Source organism: Carassius gibelio, chromosome B9 (genome assembly GCF_023724105.1).
Source record: "Carassius gibelio isolate Cgi1373 ecotype wild population from Czech Republic chromosome B9, carGib1.2-hapl.c, whole genome shotgun sequence".
NCBI lineage: Eukaryota > Metazoa > Chordata > Actinopteri > Cypriniformes > Cyprinidae > Carassius > Carassius gibelio.
This window is the reverse complement of record NC_068404.1, coordinates 10430139-10441812: the sequence shown is the minus strand read 5'-3', so window position 1 is coordinate 10441812 and position 11674 is coordinate 10430139. Positions and strand designations below refer to the sequence as shown.

The 11674-nt window shown below is 36.5% G+C and overlaps 1 protein-coding gene across 5 annotated transcripts; it reads right to left on the bottom strand.

Moving 5' to 3' along the window:
• Positions 1-1517: 1517 nt before the first annotated feature.
• Positions 1518-11345, bottom strand: prkag3b (protein kinase, AMP-activated, gamma 3b non-catalytic subunit). 5 transcript variants are annotated; one of them, XM_052566132.1, is made up of 13 exons: positions 11200-11345; positions 9924-9966; positions 9023-9135; positions 8833-8914; positions 6300-6358; positions 5865-5910; positions 5721-5775; positions 5507-5633; positions 3176-3341; positions 3034-3071; positions 2778-2924; positions 2523-2691; positions 1518-2080 (listed from the first exon to the last, which is right to left on the bottom strand). In XM_052566132.1, the coding sequence occupies exons 1-12, from the start codon at positions 11215-11217 to the stop codon at positions 2575-2577; spliced, it is 1011 nt and encodes a 336-aa protein (XP_052422092.1). In that variant the 5' UTR covers positions 11218-11345; the 3' UTR covers positions 1518-2080; positions 2523-2574. The 5 variants fall into 5 exon arrangements, with proteins under 5 accessions (XP_052422092.1, XP_052422094.1, XP_052422095.1 ...); XM_052566134.1 differs by having other exon boundaries at positions 9023-9218; positions 11200-11323; XM_052566135.1 differs by having other exon boundaries at positions 9023-9166; positions 11200-11319.
• Positions 11346-11674: the final 329 nt, after the last annotated feature.

Sequence of the window (11674 nt, the reverse complement as noted above, 5' to 3'; positions counted from 1 at the left end):
TATTGTAACTTTATAGTCCTGCTGTAAATAATACATTTTAAGTTGGATAGAATGGAGTCTGTCGTTTTTAAGTGTGCACTCAAACATTCTCCCTTATCAGAATAAAAGTATGACTGAGGCCATAAAATGACATTTGACACATGGCATTCGAGCTTCTCCATCTGGACTTTGGTGGTGCCACCTTACAAAAGCTTCTACACATGAATTAATGTGTATCATGAGCTAAACTTAAACAACTTTGCAGCATTTATTCATCTCGGACCGGTTAATGTACAAACATAGTATTTTGTATATATTAATGTAAAACATATTCTTACAAATGAACAAAGATGAATGTGAAAGTGTTTTATTAGTTGTCTGCAGTTTCAGATTACAAGTTACCCTATTAATGTAATGTAACTAATTACATTTGATTACTTTTGTAAATTTCTGACGTTTAGAACTGTCAATCATTTTCACACATTTAAAGCAGGCAGGGTTAACTTTACAGTAGCAATCAACACTGATTACGGTAAGACTTTCAAAAGCACTTGAATTAAGGTTATAATCATTTAATTTTAAAGCACAGCCACCACAAAATTAGACTTCAGCACCTCGTTTTACTTAAATTCATAGCAAGAAATGGTTTCATTTTACATTTGAAATCAAATCTTTGCATAACTATGATGGGAGACACTTGCATCTAACAGTGCCATGGAAAAAAACTGTCAATCTTAAATAATAAAGCATATACATAACCCCCAAGAAGGAATAAAATGGTTATCAAATAAGCATGTGTCCTATTCAGTGTCCTTAACTCCTGAAACATATTTTAAAGCAGTCAGTGCAATTTAGGAAAGAAATCAATCAAATCTGTATGTTTTTGAAAATATTTCGATGTAATCCACCTTTATAATCATTAACATTTTCAAAAGTAACTGTAATTTAATGACACAGTTTGTTTTTTCTCAGTAACCGTGCAATTTTTTTTTTTTATTAAATTACGTAACTCTGTTGCATGTAACCATGTTACTCCCCAACACTGCCAATAATTGCTGTTAGTTCATGTTAACTTGTGCAGGCTTATTATAGTGTTTAGTTTGGTTTTATTTGAACAGCATTAACTTGTTCGCAGTGTCTTAAGACATTAGTCACTGATCTACAGTAGTTTTGTGGATTAAGTGCTTCAGACATTAGTCAGTGTTTGAGATATTTAATGTCAAAGGTGCTAGCTACATACTGAAATTAATCTAAGTGTTCAAACTGGTCTGAAGTGCAAATGATGCAAATTAGGCAGTTAAACTCCTACTTAGAAAGTCAGAAGTACTTAGCATGACAGTGTTTGCTAACAGTGAAAAGCAGGATGTACAAGGATACACCTCTGGTAAATATATGCACCAACAACTCAAACACTGGACTCGGTATTTGCCATCGCCGGGCCGAATTATTTATTTTCTTGTATTGAAACATTGTGAAAATTTCATTTTACAAATTATATATATATTATGGTTGTTACATTTATAGAAGACTCTGAACCATAATTTTGTAAGTTTTATTCTGTAAAGCAGTTTTTCACCCAGACTTTGTCTTTACCAAAATAATAACAGTACAATCATTGAATAAAACTTGTTGCATGTGGTATAGTAGGAAAAAAAGAACATTTGTGCAATATAATATTTTAAATCTACACCGAGTATGAAAAATCTGTAGGAACACTTCATTGAATTATATAACTAAATAAATAACATGATTATCTGTTTATTATTTACAATGAAAGGATGAGGACAAAAATGTTCTTAAAAAAAATGAGATTTTTTGCCTGGAGGGTTAGCATTATTACATACTATGTGAAAAAAATCTGTAGTATGATCTGACATAGAACTATCACAACTCAAATTATTATGTGCTAACTATTTATTAAATCATACAAATGTACAAGTTAATTTGCAAAATAAGATTAGACATGTTTAAATAAAATCCAAAAGTGATGCATAAAATGCATAAAATCCAAAAGTGTCAGCAAAATCCAAAAATATGTACACGTTCTGTCTTCAAACATTCATCTTCATGGTTGGCTCATGGTTTGCTTAAGGACAAAATTCTGGAAAACAAGATTATGTGAGAAAAAAAAGCATAATTCTTTTAATATTCTTTACAAATGTTCCTGGACGCGCAGTAACACTTGATCTGCACTTATGTCCATCAATATTTTTGGTCACAATTATATGAACAATCTTTCTGTTCAGAAACAAATATTTGTATGGAAGACAACTCCAAAGACTTAGACCATGTACTCCAGAGCAAATATTATAATGTACTTTCTGTTTGATGACACTACAGATAAGACTCTCAGAAAAAAAAAAAAAAACTGTCTCTGGGGCGGTGCCACTTCAAAAGGTACTAATATCTAAGTACTAATATTTTATATGCACCCTTAAAAGGTACAAAAAAGGTTGTACCTTTATTTTTTCATGAGATGTTTGCAGAAATGAAGGGATGGTTTATTTGAGAGATAAGAAAGAGAAAAACAGCAGTCTGCCTACCTGGTGTGATATGAAATGTGGATGATTGTGGAGAGGGAGCCCTCCACTGGTGTTAAGAGAAAAGTGCCTCAACGCCTGCAGGAGTCAAGACCAGAGCCTGGAGCAAATCAGAGAGCGAGACGATTCCCATCACCACATCCTCTGTGTCCACCAGCACGAGACGGTGAACCTGGCAAAAACAGCAGAAGGATCTATAGTCAGAGTGGTTCAATTCTTGAAGGCTATAATATAGAAATTAACTATTTGTTTTACTACCTCAGCCTCAGCGATCCGATCAATGATGGTTTCGAGGGTCTCGTGAGGGTAACACTTCAGCACCCCTTCAATGCAGCACATGCGGCTCTGAATGACCTCCTGCATCGTCATGTTCAGGTTGTTGTAGCTTTTCTGTGCAGCCAAATTCTGTTCATGTAAATGCAGATGATACCAACTTTAGACTTTGCTTGGTACAGATGAAATAATTTGCTGTAACAATCATGCGATAAAGAGGTGAGGATGTGAGTCTACATACAATGACGTCAAATCTGGAGTAAAGTGCTACCACTTTCCCTAAAGAGAAAGAAAAATGTCAGAAACCACATGGAAGGCCTTCAGAAGCTGTAGATGTTTGTTAGGAAAGACGAAAAAGAAAAGCAAACAGCCGTACACAGTACCTTGCTCATTGACGACGGGCAGGGCTGAGACCCGTCGCTCCACAAATACTGATAAAGCATCATAAACAGTTTCCGTCTCCCTGATAGTTGCAATGCTCTTGAATGTTCCGATGTTCACTTCCTCAATCCGCTTCTGTAAGAATCGTGGCTTGGGGACCATCGAGCCCTGAGATTCATAAAGCAAATTCTCATCATTCATTAAAGAAATATGGGGACAGGCAACAAAAGCATTTCGTGACAATCTCATGACAAATCATACGTGTTTGGCAAATAGAGGTCTAATTATTTATCTGTTTATGCCCCACTGGTGTTTTGGTTTGAGAATTAGTTCAGGTTGATCCTCATGCTTTTTTTTTCAAAAATCATTTTCCATATGAATAATGTGGTACGAATGACGTGGCTCGCCACTTTATGAAATAGCTTCGTTTTTCACTAGATGGAGTTGAATGTGCACTCAGTTGTTATGATTTGCTAGCCAATATGACACTTGTTTTAGAAGTATACTGGCACCTATTGGTGAATATGCAGCATTGCATAAATTGAAGATAGCCATTAACTTAAAGGGGTCATCTGATGCTATTTTAAAGATCAATATTTTGTGTATTTGGTGTATCAGAATATGATGACATGCTTTAATATTTAAAAAACACATAATAAAAAAAAAAAAAATTACATTATTGTAGGTCCTCTATGCCCGACTCTCTCAAACTCATTGTTTTCTACAAAGTCCCAAATTCCAACAAGCGCAGTCTGCTCTGATTGGCCAACTGACCCAGTGCATTGTGATTGGCCGAACACTGCAAGCACTCGTGAGAAATGTAACGCCCCTTTCCATAATCGCAAGCTTCATCTTTCAAAATAAATGTAAAGACAATAATAATGTCCTTAGTTTTACCATCAGTTTAAACCCGAAAGGGGAACAGAGTGGCCTGACAGACACAGTGATGAAGCTTGTATGTGGGCGGCTAAAACAGCTGACTCCACTGCGATGTGATCCCGTCTCTCTGATTCTCTCTCTCTCACACACATGCGCACACTCGACGCGCAAAACTCTGAATTAGAAAAGTCAATAGCAAATACTTAAACTAATAACACAACATATTTACAGTAGCTGATTCAGAAGTGCCAGATTGTCACAGCAAGGTCAGAATGACCTCCTCTCCTAGGTTCACGAAACAGTCGTCCACAAAATGCGTTGCTGTTCTGTTGTAAGTAACCTTAAAAACTCCTAAATGCATTTTGCTTTCACCTAGAAACACACGGCATCTGCCTGACATGGCTGCTATTTTTCTAGGCGGCAGCACGCAAATATTTCCACATTGTGACCTAGATATGTGGGGGAGTGTTTAAATTAGCCGTTGGGGGGGGGGGGGGGGGGGCCTTGGCAGAGTCTTAACTTTGATAAAGAACATCTCTTTGGATTTGAGACTTTAGTCTTTGCAACTTCAGAGATCTTATCTATAACCAATCAGCTTGTTACACTCCAAAAGTGAAAGTAAAACTTGAAATCGCATCATATGTCCCCTTTAACCTTGTATGCATGCCTGATAATGTTGGAGCATGCTCCTAATGAGACGACGGATGGTGTCCTAGGTTATTTCCTCTCAGATCTGGACCAGGGCATCAGTGAACACATTAACACTAAAGCTGCTGAAACTGATTATTAACAACCCACTCTGTTACTTAACTTACCAGATCAATAAGTTTAACTGACTTGATGCTACACTCTGATTAAAAATGTTCCTTACATTTTTTTGAGCAGTGTATATCAGCTCAAATGAGGGAACCCCCTCAATATAGAATAAAGGCGAAGACACTGTACATTACGAAAATCTTATGGCGAAAAAGGTCTATTGTCAATAGTAATGATTCCGAAGTCAAACCAATCAGAAATCATTCACCCTCATGCAAAATTACCAGGCAAGTGGATTCCTATTAAAATGACTGGACTTTCGCCAATAAAAGCTTGCAGAATTATAGTAAATGTGACTATATTTTAAGACAGTTTTTTGTCTTCTCACTGAAGTGTTCATACTATTAAACAGTATTTTAACCCTTTTTTTTTTTTTTTGCACTTTTCCGGATAGGACAGTGGAGATCTGACAGGAAGTGAGTGGGTGGGGTGGAGGGTGGGTGGTGTTGGGGGATCGAGAAAGGTCCACGAGTTGGGATTCGAACTTGGGACACCTGTAACGCAACTGCGCAATATGTTAGTGCATTGCCTAAGAAGTTATAAGCACTGAAAGTAGTTTAACTTTTTTAATGAGTTATTATGACTGCGTGCACAGTCAATGAATAGTAATATTAAAAGTACAACATAAAAGCTCTTACAAAGATGTGTAAGAACTTGAGGATGCGTTTATGGGTGAGTATGTGGAGGACGTTCCCTGATTCTGGATCTATGACGGGCAGCCGGTGAATCTTGTTCTTCAGCAAGGAATAAATGGCTTCGAAGAGGCTGCCAACAGGAAACACAACTCTCTGTCACTGGAAAGATAAAAGAAAAAGAGAGGACAAACAAAGTGCTGTAGAGGTCCTGCTTTACCTGGAATCAGGTGCGATGCTGATCAGGGAGTTGAGAGAATACTGTAGATAGACCTCTGAAAGAGGGAACAAATACAGCTACTACTTTAAAACATTACCATGTGTGTGGAATTACATATTTATCCTCAAAACTATGCACAATCACCTCTCCATGTTTCGATCTTGTGTTCCTCCAGCTCATAGATCTGAACCTAAAACAGAGAATATACATAATCTTTGTTTATATCCGATATATAATTCTGAAAACACTACCATTCAAACGGTAAGGTTTTTTAAAATGCTTTTGAAAGAAGTCTCTTATGCTCACCAAGGCTGAATTATTTAATCAAATACACTGTATAACAGTGATGTTGTGAAAATTTATTACAATTTAAAATCACTGTATTTTATTCTGAACTATTTTCATTTATTCCTGTGATGGCAAAGCTGAATTTTCTCTAGTCTTCACTGTCACATGATCCTTCAGAAATCATTCTAATATGAGGATTTGCTGCTCAAGAAATATTTCAATATAATAAAACAGTTGTGTTGCAAAAACCGTGATACATTTTGAAAACCATGATGCATTTTTCAGGATTACCAGGGGAGATCTGTAGTAACGATGGAGAATGTTGATAAAGTCTGTAATGGTGAGCATCCCTGCAAAAACAGAACACAATCACTTTGAATTCAACTTTAAATTTCAATTCAGCACTTAATTCATTCAATCTGATCTGAAACGGACTTGACAGTACTGCATGTAACTAGTTACTAAGCATTGTAGTTTGAAATTAAAGTATCAAGAGGCCTAACATTAGCATAAACATACTAACTCTCACTATGCACTGAAACAAGAACACACTCCTGCGCCCAAGCTGCCTTTCAGTAGGAGGACATGCTTTCTCATTAGCATGGCTATAATTACTCCCAGAGAAGGTTCAGGGGATTAGAGCTCTACCCTGCCATTTCCCACCAGATGCCACAGCCCAGAGGCCACACTAAACTTAGAAGCTGGCATTGATGGAGGGGACGGGTGTCTGTAACAGTCCCAGACACTGACACTGCAACAAATCAAAGCCGTGTCAGCGGACACATGTAGAGTATGTATACATGGTGTGTCCTCACTTGTATGGTACCGTTCAAAGGTTTGGGGTCAGAAACATCTTTAAATGTTTTTGAAAGGCTGCATTTATCTGATTGCAAATACAGTATAAATTAGAATTTGAAATAACTTTTCTTTTAATACATATTTTAATATTTAATTTTCCTTTGATGGCAATAATAGCTGAATTGTCAGCACACATTACTCCAGATTTCACTGTTACATGCTACTTCAGATATCATTTGAATATGCAGATTTGCTGCTCAAGAAACATTTCTCATCGTCCAAACTGAACAGTGATGCTTAATATTTTTCATGGATACATTTGTCAAGTATCATTTGATGAATAGAAAGTAAAAAAAAAACAGCATTTATTTAAAATATAAATCTTTTGTAACAATAAGATTTCTTTATTTGATCATACTTGGTCAATTATATATATATATATATATATATATATATATATATATATATATATATATATATATATATATACACATACACACATACAGGTGCATCTCAATAAATTAGAATTTCATGGAAAAGTTCATTTACTTCAGTAATTCAACTCAAATTCTAATACTTGTGTATTTACTTCATAAAACCAACATTTTTTGTGAATTGTTGGTATTCTGGAAAGTATGTTCATTTTTATTGTAAATTTACTCAATACTTGGTAGGGGCTTACTGCCTCAGTTCAGCGTTACATGGAGGTGATCAGTTTGTGGCACTGCTGAGGTGGTATGGAAGCCCAGGTTTCTATGACAGTGGCCTTCAGCTCATCTGCATTTTTTGTTCTCTTGTTTCTCATTTTCCTCTTGACAATACCCCATAGATTCTCTCTGGGGTTCAGGTCTGGTGAGTTTGCTGGTCAGTCAAGCACACAAACACCTGTCATTTAACCAACATTTGGTGCCTTTGGCAGTGTGTGCAGGTGCCAAATCCTCCTGGAAAATGAAATCAACATCTTCAGAAAGCTGGTCAGCAGAAGAAAGCATGAAGTGCTCCAAGATTTCTTGGTAAATGGGTGCAGTGACTTTGGTTTTCAAAAAACACAAAAGGACCAACACCAGCAGATGACATTGCACCCCAAATCATCACAGACTGTGGAAACATAATACTGGACTTGAAGCAACTTGGGCAATGAGCTTCTCCACCCTTCCTCCGGACCTTGGTTTCCAAATAAAATACAAAACTTGCTCTCATCTGAAAAGAGGACGCAACATTCCAGTTCTTCTTCTCCTTAGACCAGGTAAGATGCCTCCGATATTGTCTGTGGTTCAGGGGTGGCTTAACAAGAGGAACAAGGAACTATTCCTTGTAAAGTTCACTCAAATTTTTTTATCGATTTTGCTTGACAATCCTCATAAAGTTGCGGTTCTCTTGGTTGATTGTGCATTTTTTCTTCCACTCAACTTTCTGTTAACATGCTTGGATACAGCACTCTGTGAATAGCCATCTTCTTTGGCAATGAATGTTTGTGGCTTACCCTCTTTGCGAAGGGTGTCAATGATTGTTTTCTGGACAACTGTCAGATCATTAGTCTTCCCCATGATTGTGTAGCCTAGTGAACGAAACTGAGAGGCCATTTTGAAGGCTCAGAAACCTGTGCAGGTGTCTTGAGTTGATTAGCTGATAGGCATGTCACTATATTCTAATTTGTTGAGATATTGATTTATATTGAGTTATACATAGCAAAACATCAGTCCAGTGCAGCTTATCTGGTATTTATAAATAACTGTTTACAAAAACAGATTCAAGAAAATCCCTTTGGCGACAGAAATGTAATATCACATCTCATCCATTAAGTATGTTTTCTTTCTATCCTGAATCAAAACTCAAAATGGATGGCATACTTGGTTATGGTTTGCATGTGCAAAATGTTTTAGTGTGTATCATGCTTGCTATTCCTAATTCGGGTTTATGGGTGAAGATGCTGTAGTGACATTATAAGATTTCAGTAATCTGATGCAGGCTCACAGCTGAGCAACCACACTTCAACAGGCTCAGCAGATCCCCAACGTTTGCTTACCTACAAAACACTGTAGCTTGTTATCCCACAAAGGTGCCGCTCTGACCCCGTTTGAAACCAGTGCAAAGAATGCTTTTTTCACCTGTACACATCACTCATATATTTCAGTGTTTGTATTAAACATCTTAAATAAGGATATTTTTAATTGAAGTCAGTCTACTAAAACACTGTAGTAAGTACATAAGCACACCTGCAGCGTTGTGTCAAAGATGACCAGTTTGGAGCTCGTTGGAATGGCATCGTAGCAGCAGTGACTCATGAAGAACTTGGCATACACGTCTGAGTCAGGGCCCTGGAGAGGCTCTTGAGAGGGACACAGAGAGGGAGACCCCTGCTGCAGGTCGGTCAGTCTGCAGCTGTGCTACACTCATATAATCGGATGTACCCTACTGGTCAAACATCACAACTGCAGTCCAACTCATCCTTTTTGCGGTTTCATCAAATTAATCACACTTATTATGGCACAAAAAAGGTAAAGAAACTCCTTATACTTGAGGCCTTATACTCCACACTTCTATGGACATCTAGCAATTATATATATATATATATATATATATATATATATATATATATATATATATATATATATATAATTGCTAGATTTATGATGTTAATAACTGTGTAAATGCATCATTATGACTTCTGAAAATTAGCCATTTGGCAAAATCTGTAAATTATATATTTCAGGTATAGCAAGATAATTTTAAGAGAAGTACTGATTCTTTTATCCACAAAACTCTTTTCACCTTTTTTTAGGCTTCCTGTTTATATAAAAAAACAATGATTTATTAAATCACAGTTAAAGGGATACTCCACCCCAAAATGAACATTTTATCTCTTTAATAATCACTGTAATAATTAATGGAAATTATACACAAAGTCTTACAGTATGTTATAGTTTCAGAAATTTAGCATTATGGATACACACATCTACAACATTTATAAAAGGATTATATTAAATGAACAAAACATACAATTAAATAATTTAGCACTTGAAAACAGAATTTCAGAGACCATCGCTAAGAAATGTTCATGTTCATGTTTAAATTACGAAATGCACAGGCAGGTGTAAAAAAGATACTGATAGATACCTGTCCTCTTCATGGTCAACCCCTCATCCTCCATAAAGGGGAACTACAAAAAGAACAGAGAATAAAGGGTATTTTACTAAAAGGTAATCCATACGCTTTAAAAAAAGGAAAGCAATCAAAAGAAGTAATGAGGACCTAGCATCATCTGATAGCTTACCTGTTCAAAAATATAAAGAGAAACTTTAAGCAACAGGTTGCTGAGTATTTGTTCACCCAGATTTTTTGTTTGTTTTGGTAACTGCCTCAAAGCTACTGTAACTAACTGAACAGTTACTGATTATACAAGTTATTTCCGGTTGTTAAATTTGATTCATTAACCGATAAAGACAGTCCAACAGTTTCACTGTTTGTATCACTGCACCTGTCTGTGTTTGTTCCAGCAGTAATTATGCTAATTTTTCAGTGACTCTTCTGCATGTTACAAACTTCCACCAGTAGATGGCAACAAGTGTCTTTAAAAGTGAGTCACTGAATCACTCATTTAACCGATTAGTTCAAATACATTGATTAATTCAGGAGTACCATTCTGCTTTGAAATATTACCTACAATCATGCAATTGGTCTGAATTATTACATAGATTGATTGGTATTGTGATATTGCTTAATTGCAGCACAGTCCTTCATTTTCTATCTAGAACTCAAATCCTGCCGCAGAACACTGTAGACTAGAGACGATACATTATTTTTACAGTATGACCAGAGAGATAAATTAGGTTACGTATAACATTCCTTACATACTAACCATAAATCATTAAGATATATATTTCAACCCAAATTAATTAACGTACAGACTCAATATAAGTGCTCAGATTTCTGTATATTATTTACACTGAACTTTACCTAAAACTTTAACAATAGTCTTTTGCTACTTTGCAATCACTGGTATTTCAGGAAATGCACATATAGTTAATTATTATTAGAAATAATGATGTTTTACGGCAACATAACCATTTCCACGGAGGCCTTGTCTCCATGCACTGTTCAGATCTCCAAAAATAACCTCAAACATAAACACAATGTACAAAGCAACCAGAATAACTGGTTATTCATGTTATCGGTTGAATCCACTAATTTTAGGTTATCGACACTGAAACAAGCCTGGGGGTGCAGTTTGCTTATTGACATTAGCTTTTTAAACCACAGCAAACATATCAAGTTGATATGGCAAAATTTTCACAAGCAGTAGACACTAAACTGGCTTAACTGTTCATGGAATAGGATTTCCTTCATCTGAAACATATGCGAGAACTCATACAGGTTGCTCTTTGGGTCTTACCTCCGTCAGAGGGTCCATGTTCAGGGGTCCCGCTGTGAAACAAACGCATTCAGTGGTTGAGCTGGCCTGACCGGAGCATATTTCAGCTGTGTTCTTGTCCCTCTGCAGAGCACGATCTAAATCAGGAGAGAAAGCCGGCCCAGGCACGCAGAGGGCTGGACGTGCGACGGGGGGAGGAGAATCACAGATGTTGTGGCTGTGTACACAACACCCCTGTAAGAGACCTGGATGGTATGAACATGACACAGCACAATCAGGACCTCAATCTATAACAAAATTACAAAGGAATTTAACTTGAATTGAATTATTAACTCATGTTTAACGTAAGACCAGTCAGCTGAAAAGAATACTGCTGACATTAAAGACCACTGCAAAACCATGACCTGCAAGATGATCATAAAAAGGTCTTGTCAAGTCTAAAAAAGACTTGTCTCCTGTTACCTGATGATTACAGTTGGACCTCTTGTTATCATTT